General features: G+C 43.5%; 1 protein-coding gene across 6 annotated transcripts in view; it reads left to right on the top strand.

The window, feature by feature from the left end:
• The window catches only part of CENPT (centromere protein T), a 1,770,416-nt gene that overhangs the window by 1,068,659 nt on the left and 688,886 nt on the right, over positions 1-12,871 (top strand). For all 6 annotated transcript variants that reach the window (XM_069655330.1, XM_069655348.1, XM_069655339.1 and 3 more), the window contains one exon: positions 1,951-2,058. In XM_069655330.1, coding sequence (XP_069511431.1) covers positions 1,951-2,058 — 108 coding nt within the window. The remainder of the gene's footprint in view (positions 1-1,950; positions 2,059-12,871) is intronic.

Raw genomic sequence — 12,871 nt, 5'->3', positions numbered from 1 at the left:
GTGCTTCCTCTTCCATGCCAAATGCTCTCTCATCTCTTCTTCTGCCTATCCATTTCCCACCTGACACTTTCCCCTACTCTTCTTCAGCTAGAAACCTCAGTGTCATCTGTGACCCTTCTCACACCTTCTCTACTTTCATCTCCAAAACTGGAACAGCAGCTCGCCTCGTCCTCCTAAATATTAGGAAAATCAGGCACCTCCTTCCTTTCAACAATGCCACGCATCTCTTAACCACTCTTGTCTTTTCTGAACTGGACTACTGTGCCAGCCTCTGCTTTGGTCTCCCCAACTATGCTTTCAGTCTTCTCGACAAGATCATTAACTTTGCTACCAGGACTCTCTTTGAACTCCCTCACTTCACACCTACTCCCTCGTACCATCACCAAGCTGGATGGCTGACGGTACAAACCAGGGCCAGATTTAAATGTCCTCTCCTGGCTCACAAATCTATCCACGGTAAGGCACCACTATATCTACCCTCCTCTATCCAACTCTAAAAGCCTTCTCGTAATCTGTGCTCTGCCTCCTCAACTAACCTTGTGGCACCTTGCCCTCCGTGTGCTTACTCTTGCTTCTGCTTTTTTCTCTTCTTGCTCCACTTGCATGGAATTCTCTTCACCCGAACATCCGAGAAATAGTAAACATCAATAATCGTGTGGTGAGCATCTAGACTCATTGATGAACGATATCCGGGGAGGATACATTCCCCTTATTGATGGTTTGTACCTTCAAAGGAGTCATCACAATTGGGATAGTTGGATTTCACCAATTGCTCATTTGAAGAAGACCTGTGTGTTTGGGTTGAAACACGCCTGTCCTATCCGTTAACGATTATTAAAGGAATTGTAACAGATATACAACAAATCTGCAATTATCGGTTTTGACTATTATTGTATATGAAAATTATTTTCACAATGAACAAGCTCTTTATGTAATGGGGGAGTAGCGCTTTGGTCACTCTTCATTGAAAGCATTGTTTTGTGTGGGGACCCTTGGGCTTAGGTCTCCTAGTGGGACCACTTCAGACTTAATACCCTGTATATCAATAAGAACAATTTGGTTACAATAACAATCGCTTTTCATTGTTGGTCCTTAGCTCGAAAGAGGTGTAGCCCCAAATCTGTAGAGTCATCCGAGAAACAGTCCACACAGATTTGTTCAAATCCAAACTAAAAGTCTACCTCCTTGCTTCAGAGTTACCCTCTTAACCTACCTCTAATCTACCTGCTAGCTAACATTTTCCCTCGCCTCTAGCCTGCCTCTGGCCCTTGCTTCCTCTGCCTCCGCTGTAGCACTTCACCCATCATGTTCAGATCCTGAGCACAGCTGGCCGCACCGCCTACCTGCACTTAAAAATGTCCAATGTTCGTGGACCTTAATCCATATATGTTCACTTACTCCCTCCACAAACTGGTCAGAATGGCCCTCAAACTCACCCCACTGTAAGAAGCTCACTGCTACCTGTCAAATCTGATTTCTTATCTTTGTACGTTCTTTCAAAAGAGCATTACTACTCCTGTATATAATAAATAAATTAAATAATGTTACCATTTCCTGTGTCTTGCTCCCTTATGCCTGGCCTTTGATTAAATTACACAAATGAAGATCGCTTCTCTTCAGCACTTATTACTTCTAAGGATCTAATCACAATCAAGCAGTATTTAATAGGGACAGGTCTTTCTGACAATGTCTATAGTCCCCATATTCTGTCTCATATTCTGTCTGTCTGTATTTCAAACCAAGGGCATTGTGCTCCTTTGCAGCAACCTGTCTGCCTTTTTCTATTGAACCCTATTGTGCCTTAAACAATTTCTTGTTTACTATAGAAGAGTTTCTTTTCCCCTTTGCCCCAAACATTGTGTTGCTGAACATTACTCTGTTAAAGATTGATGGAACAAACCACGCACAATGTTCAAACAGTGTCATACATGTGACTCATTTTCTGTTTAGGTTTTTCAATTGCTTCACCTGCTGTCTCATCAACACCAATTGATCTCCGCAGGCGATCAGGCGCCTTGTCCTCTCAGACAATTGGGCAACCTTCCACAAAGAAAAAAGGTAAGGTCACCAGCACCACTTTTGTAAAAATCAAGAGGCGAACCTAAATTGTTCAGAGCATTGATGTATCGGAGGACATGGAGGAGGTGCAGAAAATGAGTGCTAGATGACCTGTTACTAAGGGTCAGAAGCTAATGTTCACTGAGCAGGGGCATAAAAGCCCACATTTAAGCATTCTGCACGTTTGTTTGCTCTTCATCCAGAATTAATGATGTCGTAATTCTCTCTCAATGCACCAGTTTGAGGTATATTTTTGCTATTTACTTCAAGCACAATAGTATGGTTGCTCCAACTCTGTTTTCCTCATGACCTTTATCATTGACCACAGAAGAAAATGTAAATGCATGGTGGGAGGTGAGCCTTGTCATTGTATAACTATGGGGTCTGTTCCTGACTAAGATAACTGAGCACACTGGGGAAAGACTGATTTCTCTGTAATGCAAGAGATCTAATGGGGAAAGTTAGAGGTTTGTGTGGCTGAATGCCAGGAAACCAAAATAAAGTACCTCCAAATATATTGAACACGTTTTGTAGTACTGTAAAACAATGAATTCTGAGGTATGGTTACTAAATGTAAGTTAACCACAAATGAGCTAAGTAGGCCCAGTTTTTGTTAAACCCCTAGATTGCTGTTGCATCTTTGCATGAAGAAAACATTTTCAGTTAGGGATTCAGGTACTTTGTCCTTCAATGCACAAGTCAACATATCCCTTGGGTGAACCTGCTACAGCTAAATAGACACATGTTCCCAGGTGGTGCATTTGGGGGATTCCATCTGGATTTAAGTTAAGAAAGATGTTTATTTAAAAAGCTTTCCAATAAGGGTACATCTCTCTGTACCTCGTCATGTGAGGCATAAGCCTGGCGTCATTGGGGTTTTGTGCAAAATTCCTGCTGTCTTGGTTGACTATACGATGTAAGTCTTTTGAAATTATTAATTACATTTAATAGTAAATTCATTACTGTAACTGAAACTATCGGGTCCTTCCCAAGACCCCAAATTCAAAGTCTGCAACTAGTACATAATGTACACCTCCTCTTTGGCACCATCGTCCTATTTCACCAGCAATTAAGACCACTTTATTGGCATTGGCTTTCCTTTCCACAGATAACCCAGTTAAAGGGCCCGTGCCTTGTACACCACGTTATTGGTTCCAGTTTCATCCATAAAATTCCAGGAACTGTGGTGGGTCAGAAGAAGTACACAAACTTTGAAGACATTTCCAACAATGGTTTATTAAATAATAAGGTGGTGGTATATGTCTACAAATATAATTAACTAAGGTGCTTGCCAGTCGTCCGGGAATGCCCAAATCAAAAGAAAGTCCACGGTCCAAGAACAAAGCCTATCTGACCTACCACTATACCAAACAAAGTAAGGTCAGAAGCAGGGTTCTGCTTTGCTTTAGAGTTCTTTGAATATTTTATGTACAAATACTCCTTAGCCACCCTCTGTACCAAGGCTTGCAATTTGTGGATGCATTCTTTGGCTCTGCCCTTATCTTGTGGGATTATTTTCCCGGGACACTTTCATAAAGTTTGTTTGATCCTTACATCTACATAGTTTTGCCATGTACGACGTTGAGCAATATCTTCTCTTTGCTGGGTTATCCCTTCAGGATTGTTATTATGTCCCCTCAGACATATCTTGGTCATCTGTTTGTTTTATCAACTTCCCTTGTTTGTATTTCAGACTCTTTTCTTTCTACTACTCTCCAATTAATCCCTTTTGAGGATTGGGATCTTCTCCCCTCTTCCCAGGGTAGTGAGAGATACCTGAAGGTGTCTCCCTACCTAGTCCCCGGGGATCTGTCATCCAGGTGGCCAGGATACGGCCATCGCTATTGGATCCAGTTCCTGGGGGTGGACCAGTGCGGGAGGATCACCTGGATGGGGGTCCTAAGGGAGTGGAAGTGGGACATTGACTGGGGAGATGCAGTAGCCCTTCCTTATAACACCTTTTCCCCATCCTACCCCGTAAGATATTCAAAAGTTCTACCCCACTTTTCTGACACAAACACTTTCTTACATCGTGAAAGGCAATGGACTAACACCAGAGCCGTTTACCTGACATGTCCCGCGCTGGTAGCCAAAGCAGGGAAAAGCGATTGCCGTCGTGGTGCCGTCCTTGACTCGCGAGACAAGAAACTCCAACATTTCCGCACAGCTGGTGAGTCGGAGAAGACGGATAGTAAACTGAACTGTGCTGGGCCCAAAGTTGCAGGCAGCAACATTGTAGAACAAAGAACTTGTGTGTTTTAACTTTAAAGAAACCCTAGTAAACGTTCTAGAAGCAAAGTGGTCCGGCGTGGGCGCTCATTCCAAGAACTCTGACTGGAGCCTTTTTGGGTTGTGTTTTTTTTTTTTTAAACTACGAGAACCAAGAGGCCTTACGAGAGGCCGGCGTGAAGTGTCAATGGTCCTACGAGAGTCGAGCAAAACCCCTCCTACACTCAAAAGTCTTTGACACATTGGAGAAAACTGAAATTGACAAATGTGAACCCGACAGATGGATGCCTGCGAATTGGGGGATAACCGTGATATACCCGTGAACATTATGACAAGTGTGAACCCAGCAGAGGGATATCCACAGTGAATAGTTGTTTAAAAACACCTTGAGACTTTTGAATGTTATTTTTGAGTGAAAGGCCGTAGTGAACCCGACTGAGGGAGGCTGACATTGAAAGATTGCTAGGATCAGAGCCGGGCTGAAGGGGATCCAAGGAGCGCAAAGAGCAATCGCACAACATAAAAGATTACCGAAGGAACTTTTATTTGTTTATTGTTTATGGTCCAGCAGGCCTTCTAAGGCAAGAGACTTTGCAGAAAAGAGACTTGGCCGCAGAAGGTCCTGGCTTCGTTGAAAGGAACTGTAACCTTGTTATGGTGAGGCCCAGGAGTGTGCTGTGAGTCCCGCCAAGTCCGGTGCTTAAAATGTGGGGAAGGGGGACCCCAGCCATACCATCCTGACTTATCATTTGGTGAATACTTCTTTCTTTTCTTGTGAACATTATCCCACACTATTTTGTTACTTAGTGGTAAGTATTGGCAATAGTTTCTTTATAGTATAGGCCCTTTTTATTTGACAAGGCGCCACTAGGGCTGCCTTATTATTATTTGATGGTCGTAGTTTGCTCCCATATTAGATTTAGGTTTAGATTAGGTGTTTTTCTCACCCATTGTACAGTTTAATAAACACCCTTGAACTGTGGTCACTTGTCTGTCTTTACTGTTTCCACCATGAGTTCCTTTCAGTAGCCAATGATTAATATTCTCTTTCTCAGGTTTATATATGACATTCCCTCTTATAGAGTTACGGTTCAGATTTATAAACTTTGTAGTTTGAGTTTCCACTACTTCACTGGGACAAGTTTCTGCACTCGTATAATGATTGCCTTGTGGCTTCCCGTTCCTCTTGTTCTCCCCATTACCTCTCTCTTCATTGAGGAACATATCCGGGGCCTACGGTTGGCTGGGATCTTCGTTCTTGCTTGGCGTCTCTTTCATGGTTGTCTTCTCCGTTGGTGTCTCTTTGTCAGTTTCTCGTTTCCCTTTTGTGCTGTATTCCGAAGTCACTCCCTTGTGGCTTCCCGTTCCTCTTGTTCTTCCCATTACCTCTCTCTTCATTGAGGAACATATCTGGGGCCTACGGTTGGCTGGGATCTTCGTTCTTGCTTGGCGTCTCTTTCATGGTTGTCTTCTCCGTTGGTGTCTTTGTCAGTTTCTCGTTTCCCTTTTGTGCTGTATTCCGAAGTCACTCCTGGTAACCGGTGCTGTTGCGGATACCTCTGCGGGTTGGTGTCAGCGTAGTTGATTTGGTTCCCAGCCCAACACAAACTACTCATGGTCACACCACCAACTGGTTTTGGGTTGTCAGACCCTACGGTTCCTCTGCGATTCGGTACACCATCTTCCCAACGTCTGATACTCTAGTTCAGAGTCATTCTGAATTTCATGCGCTCCAGGGCTCTAGTTGGCTCCGCCTCCTGATTGCATTACGCTACGAGGGGGCTAGCCGGCTGCCGTATGAATTCTCTCTCTCCTCAATCTCAGCGTGTCCTCCTCCTTAAACCTCTTTGTCGCAGTGAATTTGAGCTTTGTCCTTAAAGAGACTGCTTCTTTTCTCGGATACACATGGTGCATGTTAACGTTGTCACCAACGCAGTCTTGCATTTTATTGCTGTTAAGCATCTCAGGCAGTCCCATGTATGTCATCATGGGAGAGGGGTTAGGGTGTTCCTTAGAGGAATGGGAGTCCTTGTCCCCTAAGCGGGGAATCTCTCCCAGTGAGGTCCCACTAGCCCAGACCCCTAGGGAGTGTCTCGCAGAGCAGGCTCACCTCCTGCCTCAAAGGGGCAGGCTCCCCCTTGGGACAAAGGGACGAATTCCCTCCACTCGTCACAGAACCTATATCAATAAGCTCACTTTCTTAATCAAACAAAAAACTTCTTGTTCCACCCAAAAGCGTCTTTGAAAAAAAGGGCGCATGTGCCTTCTCAATGCAACACAGCAGTCTTTGGACTCATCTCCTGGCTCAAATCCGGGATTTAGACGCCCACTTATCCTTCAGGAAGGACACAGAAAATGTGGCTGTTCCAATGCAGAGTCGAATACTTGTCACATTTTGTTCTGTCCGAGTCCCCTCGTGCCATCTCTGAAACCGCAGTAGGTCTATTATGTTGCCTCTAATGGGCATCCAAAGAAAATTGAAGCAGCACGGCCAAGATGAAAAATGACTGTACCAAACAAAAAGTGAACCCTTCTTACCCGGGTTAAATTTTCTCCATATAGCACACACATAATGTTTGTGATTTTGCTCTTTTTCCATAAGTCTCATAGCCCTCCTAGTATTAGATGACAACAGACCCTCCCAGGAAGCCGGTTTGCTGGAAACCACAGTTAATCTCCCATTGTGACGATAGGGAAGAGTTGGTTTCCCAAGAACACCAATTGCTTCTTTGGGTTGCATAGTGTTCACTTCAACACTACAGCTAAGTCAATGCCTAGTCTGGGATGCTGAGGGAAACCCTTATTGATATATTTTTAGGTCCAGTTCATGTACTCTGGATGACAACCCTTATATAACACCCCTCTCTTAGAATCCCCCTGGCCCCACTGAGCCAAGAAGTAGGTTTGTTTTGCAAATTAAAAGGTTTATTTGAAAAATTAAACAATAGATATATATCACACTTTTATAATAAATTAATATCTGATAGTACACTGAGACATATGATGTGGATCCACAATGGGTAATGTTACAGTGGTACACTTGATTACTTAGGAGTAGTATAGAGGATGAGGTAGCTGAAAATGCTTTATGGGTTCAAGGAAATGCAAGGTGGAATAAAATTCAATACAGCAAATAAACTTGATATGACTTCAACCAACAACAATGTAATCACTTTTTCTCTGGCAATTCACCCCCCCCCCCCAATGCAATGTAAGAAATGGAAGGAGATGGAAAGAGGAGCACACAGTTCTCAGGAATGCAATCAAATACAATACGAAATTCAGTTCCCCCCCCCCCAGCAAGCTTAGAGGAAACCGGTAGAAGTTTGAAACACAGGCCCAAAATGCTTTTAAATCTGATGGCAACGGATGGGAAAATGTGCTAACTGATTTTAATTCCCTCTAGAGATTCAGGGTGAGTGAGAGATGCTTGTTGGTATTAGTTCAGGCTCGCTTTAGCAATGCTCTATGAGTTATTACCAGGTTGGAAACGGATTTTAACAAAGGAAAGAATGGAGCTGCTATTTTGACAAGTGGAGAAATTGAGCCAAAATTGCAAATCGTGGTAAATTTCGCGAGTGCGTAAATCGCGATTGGGGAAAAAGTATAGGGAGTAGGAAGTCGGTTCTAGGTTAGTTGGAAAGCCTTTAAAATGAAAGTTAAATTTCGTTCCTAGCCCAAACGGTTCCAGAGATACGGACGATTTAATAAAGGTAGATTTTCGGATTTAAAGTAAAACTCAAAATGACAGGTGACAGCTTGCAGCTGCAGAATTGACAGGTGACAGTTGTGCAGCTTTAAAAATGACAGATGACACGATTTCTAGGAGGCAGTTCTAATTAGGTTAAAATAGCTTGAATTAGATTATTTTAACTAAGAGATTGGTTCTGCTAGGTACTCACAATATAAATTTGAAATCGGCCTCGTCACAGATCTGGTCAACAAGTCCAGCGGCGGTTCTGTCTGCTCGGCGGGTCAATTAGGCACTGGTTCTGCTCACAGCGATCTGGATCTCTGGTTCTGCTCACAGCGGTCTGGGTCAGCTCTGCTCTGCTGGTCTAGCCTCTCTGGATACAGCGGCCTCTGGTTCTGGATACTGCTCTGCTTTCCGGTCCGGATCAAGTGGATTCTGGATGTAACACTGCTTTCTGGGTACTGGCAAAGGTTCTTGGCAAAGAATTCAGACAGCTCGCCCGGCTGTGGAATAGTTTGCAAATGATTTTAAGGATGCTGAGGCCTGCTGAGAAGAGTTCTCAGTTTGTGGGTTTAGGCCCTTGCTTTAAGTTCTGAAGTAAATTTCTGGTCTCTGAAGATTGATGGATGTGAAGTCTGGAGTCTCCCGGCAGAGAGTCCCGCAGAAAATGGAATTGAATGTCTCTACCTGTCCCAGCAGTCTCTTTTTATGTGTTTTGGAAGTGGGTGTGTGCATGGCAAAACTGAGTCTGCCCCTCTCTACTTGTCATTGGCCCAATTCTCCCCTCTCCCATGATTGGGGGAAGGAAATGGATTGTCATCATGATGAGGTCTGTTTATGGGTCAGAGGATCCTCCCCTGGTCAATTTGCCCACAAATCTATATTTGATTCAAATACATATTTCCCAGATACACAATTTGTTGAAATTACATGTACACATTATATATTCCTTATGGTCCATGCTTGTCCGCCCCTGATCTTCCTGGGGGCTTGCATTCAAAAACGACAACATTTTGCACTTTTTGACTGGTTTACCAATATCGGACATTTACCAAAAATTACACGAATGTGCGCAAGGAGTATGGACATTAATTGATGAAGTGTCAGATTTTTAACATGCAGACATTTGGAGTGAGACCCTATTTTCCGCTAGCAACCCCCCAGAATACACCACAGGGTCCTAACGCCTCTTAAAACGTGCACAGAAAAATCACAAGAATAATGATATTACTTATATAATTTTGACCAGTCCGCACTATGAGTTATCTATCTTTTTAACTTATGCCCTGGTCAAAAAGGGGTGTGGCTTCCCACATCACATGGTGGAAGAACTGGTTTATCCACGTCCCCCAAGCTCAGCTGGCTCTCACAGGCACTTCTCCCACTTCTCCCAAGAGGAAGCCACTTTACGGCCTCCCAATATAACATTTGCCTGAGTCCATTGTTCAGTTTCCTGCAGTCCCCAGGTAATTCAATCAGAGAGGTGTCACCTCCTTTTTGTGGGGGCAGCAGAATGCAGCCAGGCCTGGGAACACAGCTGTTGATCCAGTTTCAACTCCTGTCGGTAGTTGTCAGGCAGAATCCAGTTTCATTAAGCCAGGTTTCAGCTAAATGTCACTTTTTGTTCCCAGTTTTCTACATTCAAATCAAGCTGACACTCAAAAGTAGGTCCCTCATTTAATTTAAGCATTTCGATTTTAGTGGTTTTCAGTTCAGTTTAACTTAAGCTGCTGACCTCCACAGCTCAGCAAGTTTTGTTACGAACATTGTTTTGGGCTCTTTTTCTTTCCAGATTTTGTAAGCACACAAAACTTCATTCTGCCAAATGTCTGCTGGTGTTCAGTGAGATTTTTGAATATCCTGCAATGTTTGACATAGGCATTTTTAGCTTGCATTCAGAGAAACCAAGGTGATTTCAAAGGGCTTTTTTAAGCTAACAGGTACTGCTGTTTTTCCTTTGGCACACATTCCACTCATGGCACCCCTGGCCCATCACGCTCGCACTGGTGGGTGGAAGGTTAGGCGACCATTTTGGTGTGCGCACAAACTGCGCGGTTCTCCTGGATTCTGGCGCACATGTGGGCTTTTTGGCCATCTTGGATTTTCTAAGCCCACAGCACCAAATGTTGCAGCTTAATGACTCAAACGTGGGTCAATACACCTGACAATAGTAAATGGTCTATCATTACCCTCAACTGGGAGGCTCTTGTAATATTTCCCAATATGTGTAAGGCCCACTCCCACCCCTCCTCCTTAGGGAGGGGCCAGGGTCTGATTGGCAATCCTTGCTCTCTTTCCTTCCTATAGAAATCTCATAGTTATTGCCTTTTCGGCCCATAGACCAGAACCTAAAATCTTCACCAGCAACATTTGAAATTAGAATTCTCAACATGTTCATTTTAATGGTGTAATGCCTCATCCAGGATATAGTCAATTGGGACCAGCTGTCGTGTATTCATGCAATTTCTTCCATAGCCAGGCAATATTGGCCTTATATGGTTTATTTTGTTTAGTGAATACCCAGTTATTTTATTGATCTCAGTTGTAGCTCAAAAGAAAGGAAGGCCAAGTTATTTGTCGTCCTCCCCTGAAAGTCCCAATTGGAATGATACCAATTAATGATAACATACCTTAAACCCTGATAACTGCCCATATTGCTGTAAAACCCTCAATGTTTCGGGGATGGATGAAGTGGCTCTACCAGGTGCAGCAAGATATCATCCGCAAACAGTCCTAGCTTGAATTCCTGCCCTCAATTCTATTCTCCTGATATAGGGGTTTAACCTGATGGACGCAGCTAGGAGCTCCAGCACTAAGATAAAATATGGTTCCTTTTCGTAGAGTCAGCATGTCTGATTGCTTTCCATTAACCACCCACCACTTGAGCTTCAGGGTTAGAATACAGTGCTCCAATACCCCTCATTCACTTGTCTCTGAACCCAGCATAGGTGAGAACCTACATCATAAAGCCCCAACTGGCCAGGTCGAAAATGTTCTCAGCGTCTAGGGAGAGCAGAACCGGGTCACCTGTCTTACACTTCAGTGAATTCCTGCCCTCAATTCTATTCCCCTAAGATAAGGGTTTAACCTTATGGACGCAGCTAGGAGCTCCTGCACTAAGATACAAATCTGGTTCCTTTTCGTAGAGTCAGCATGTCTGATGGCTTTCCATTAACCACCCACCGCTTGAGCTTCAGGGTTAGAATACAGTGCTCCAATACCCCTCGTTCACTTGTCTCTAAACCCAGTATGAGCGAGAACCTGCATCATAAAGCCCCAACTGACCATCTTGAAACTTTTCTCAGCTTCTGGGGAGAGCAGAACCGGGTCACCTGTCGTACACTTCAGTGCCTGCAGCAAATGATTTCCTTACCGTGTCTGCTCACTGACAAACTCGTATAAAGCCAACCTGATCTCTGTGTACTAATCTTGATTGGTCTACATTTACTCTTTATGAAAATACCCTTGTGAATATTTTAGCATCCGTATTCCATAGAGAGATCGGATGGTATAAAGCACAGTTTTTACAGGTCCTTTACTACTTTATGTATAATCGTTATGAAGGCGTCTAAAAAGTAGGGGGATCTCCTCTCCCTCCAGGAATCTATTAAACAATTTAGCTTAGCAGGGGGCTAGGAGTTCTGAACATTTTTTTTTTTTTGAAGAATGTAGTGAAACTGTCTATTCATGGGGCTTTCACCGGCGCATCTTTCCTATAGCTGCTAAAACCTCCTCTACTGCAAGCATCCAGCTTCTCTAGCTCCACTGTTTGAGTAAAACTTCCCACTGTGTCCCCCAAAAGCGATAGTTTCCTGATCCTCTAAATTCTCAACTCTATCTACCCTATTGTATGTGCCCTCATTTTCCTTTCCAGGAGTGAGTCCACCTTATTCCCCATTTTTAAAGTCTTTCTTTTCCAGAAAACCTCTCCCATTGAAAGTTACCTCCATTCCTGTCTCTTATTGTGTGTTTCCTGTAGCAGATCCTCACTCTGTAAAATGGTTTCCTCTAACCCATATCATTATTCCCTTTTTATCCATGGCTCCTTTTTTTTCTCCTGGATCCCTTTCTTATTGAGACACCTCTAATCATGACTTTTAACACTTCCCTGGCAATACTCCCCTTTACCACCTCAGTTTTATTTCTCTTTTAAAAAAAAAATCTTGTGTGTCTACTGATTTCATCTCTAAATATGGAATCCTGAAATAAGGAATCATTACACTGCCTTCTATTATCTCTACGGCGTATGTCCCCAATGTCCATTTTCAGGTTCACCATATGATGATCATAAAATGAAACTTTCTGAATAACACTAGGGGCAGTTCCGAATTCACTCCCTTTCTCCACTAAGAGGTTATCTGTGCGGGGCATGTATGTCCCAAAACAGTGAAACCCTCATTACCTGTGTTATATGTTTGCCATATATATTGCACAAATAATTTTTCTCCAAGTAATATCTCAGGAGACTGATCTCAATAAAACATTGTGTTTGCCGACCCTCATTCTTATGGACCCATTCCTCCTCATCTTTGAAATATCCTGGTCGACTCGGTCAGCACCATAGAACCTTTTTCAGCCGCCAGGACGGAGGACCTGGTACCCAGTCCTGTTGGACATGCTGCTTTGTCGTACCTGGAAGATCCCTTGGAGGGATGATCTACCGTACCCCAATGCCAGGAGTCTACACATTCATTCCTGGATGTTGAGAGGTTGAGGTATAAGGATTGGAATCTTTAAAGGGAATTCTTGGTGTGATGCTCTCGGCAAGACACCCTTCAACCAAGTCCATATATGCATGTTGCTGTAATAAATGTGAAACGTGGTGCCGGGATAGACGGGAGGATCCATTGTCCTGCTCCACCAGCACAATTCTGGATTTCTTGTTCTCCC

This window comes from Ambystoma mexicanum, chromosome 1p (assembly GCF_040938575.1).
Source record: "Ambystoma mexicanum isolate Mex_15411 chromosome 1p, UKY_AmexF1_1, whole genome shotgun sequence".
Lineage (NCBI taxonomy): Eukaryota > Metazoa > Chordata > Amphibia > Caudata > Ambystomatidae > Ambystoma > Ambystoma mexicanum.
The sequence above is the reverse complement of the archived record's forward strand: the minus strand, read 5'-3'. Positions and strand labels throughout refer to the sequence as shown.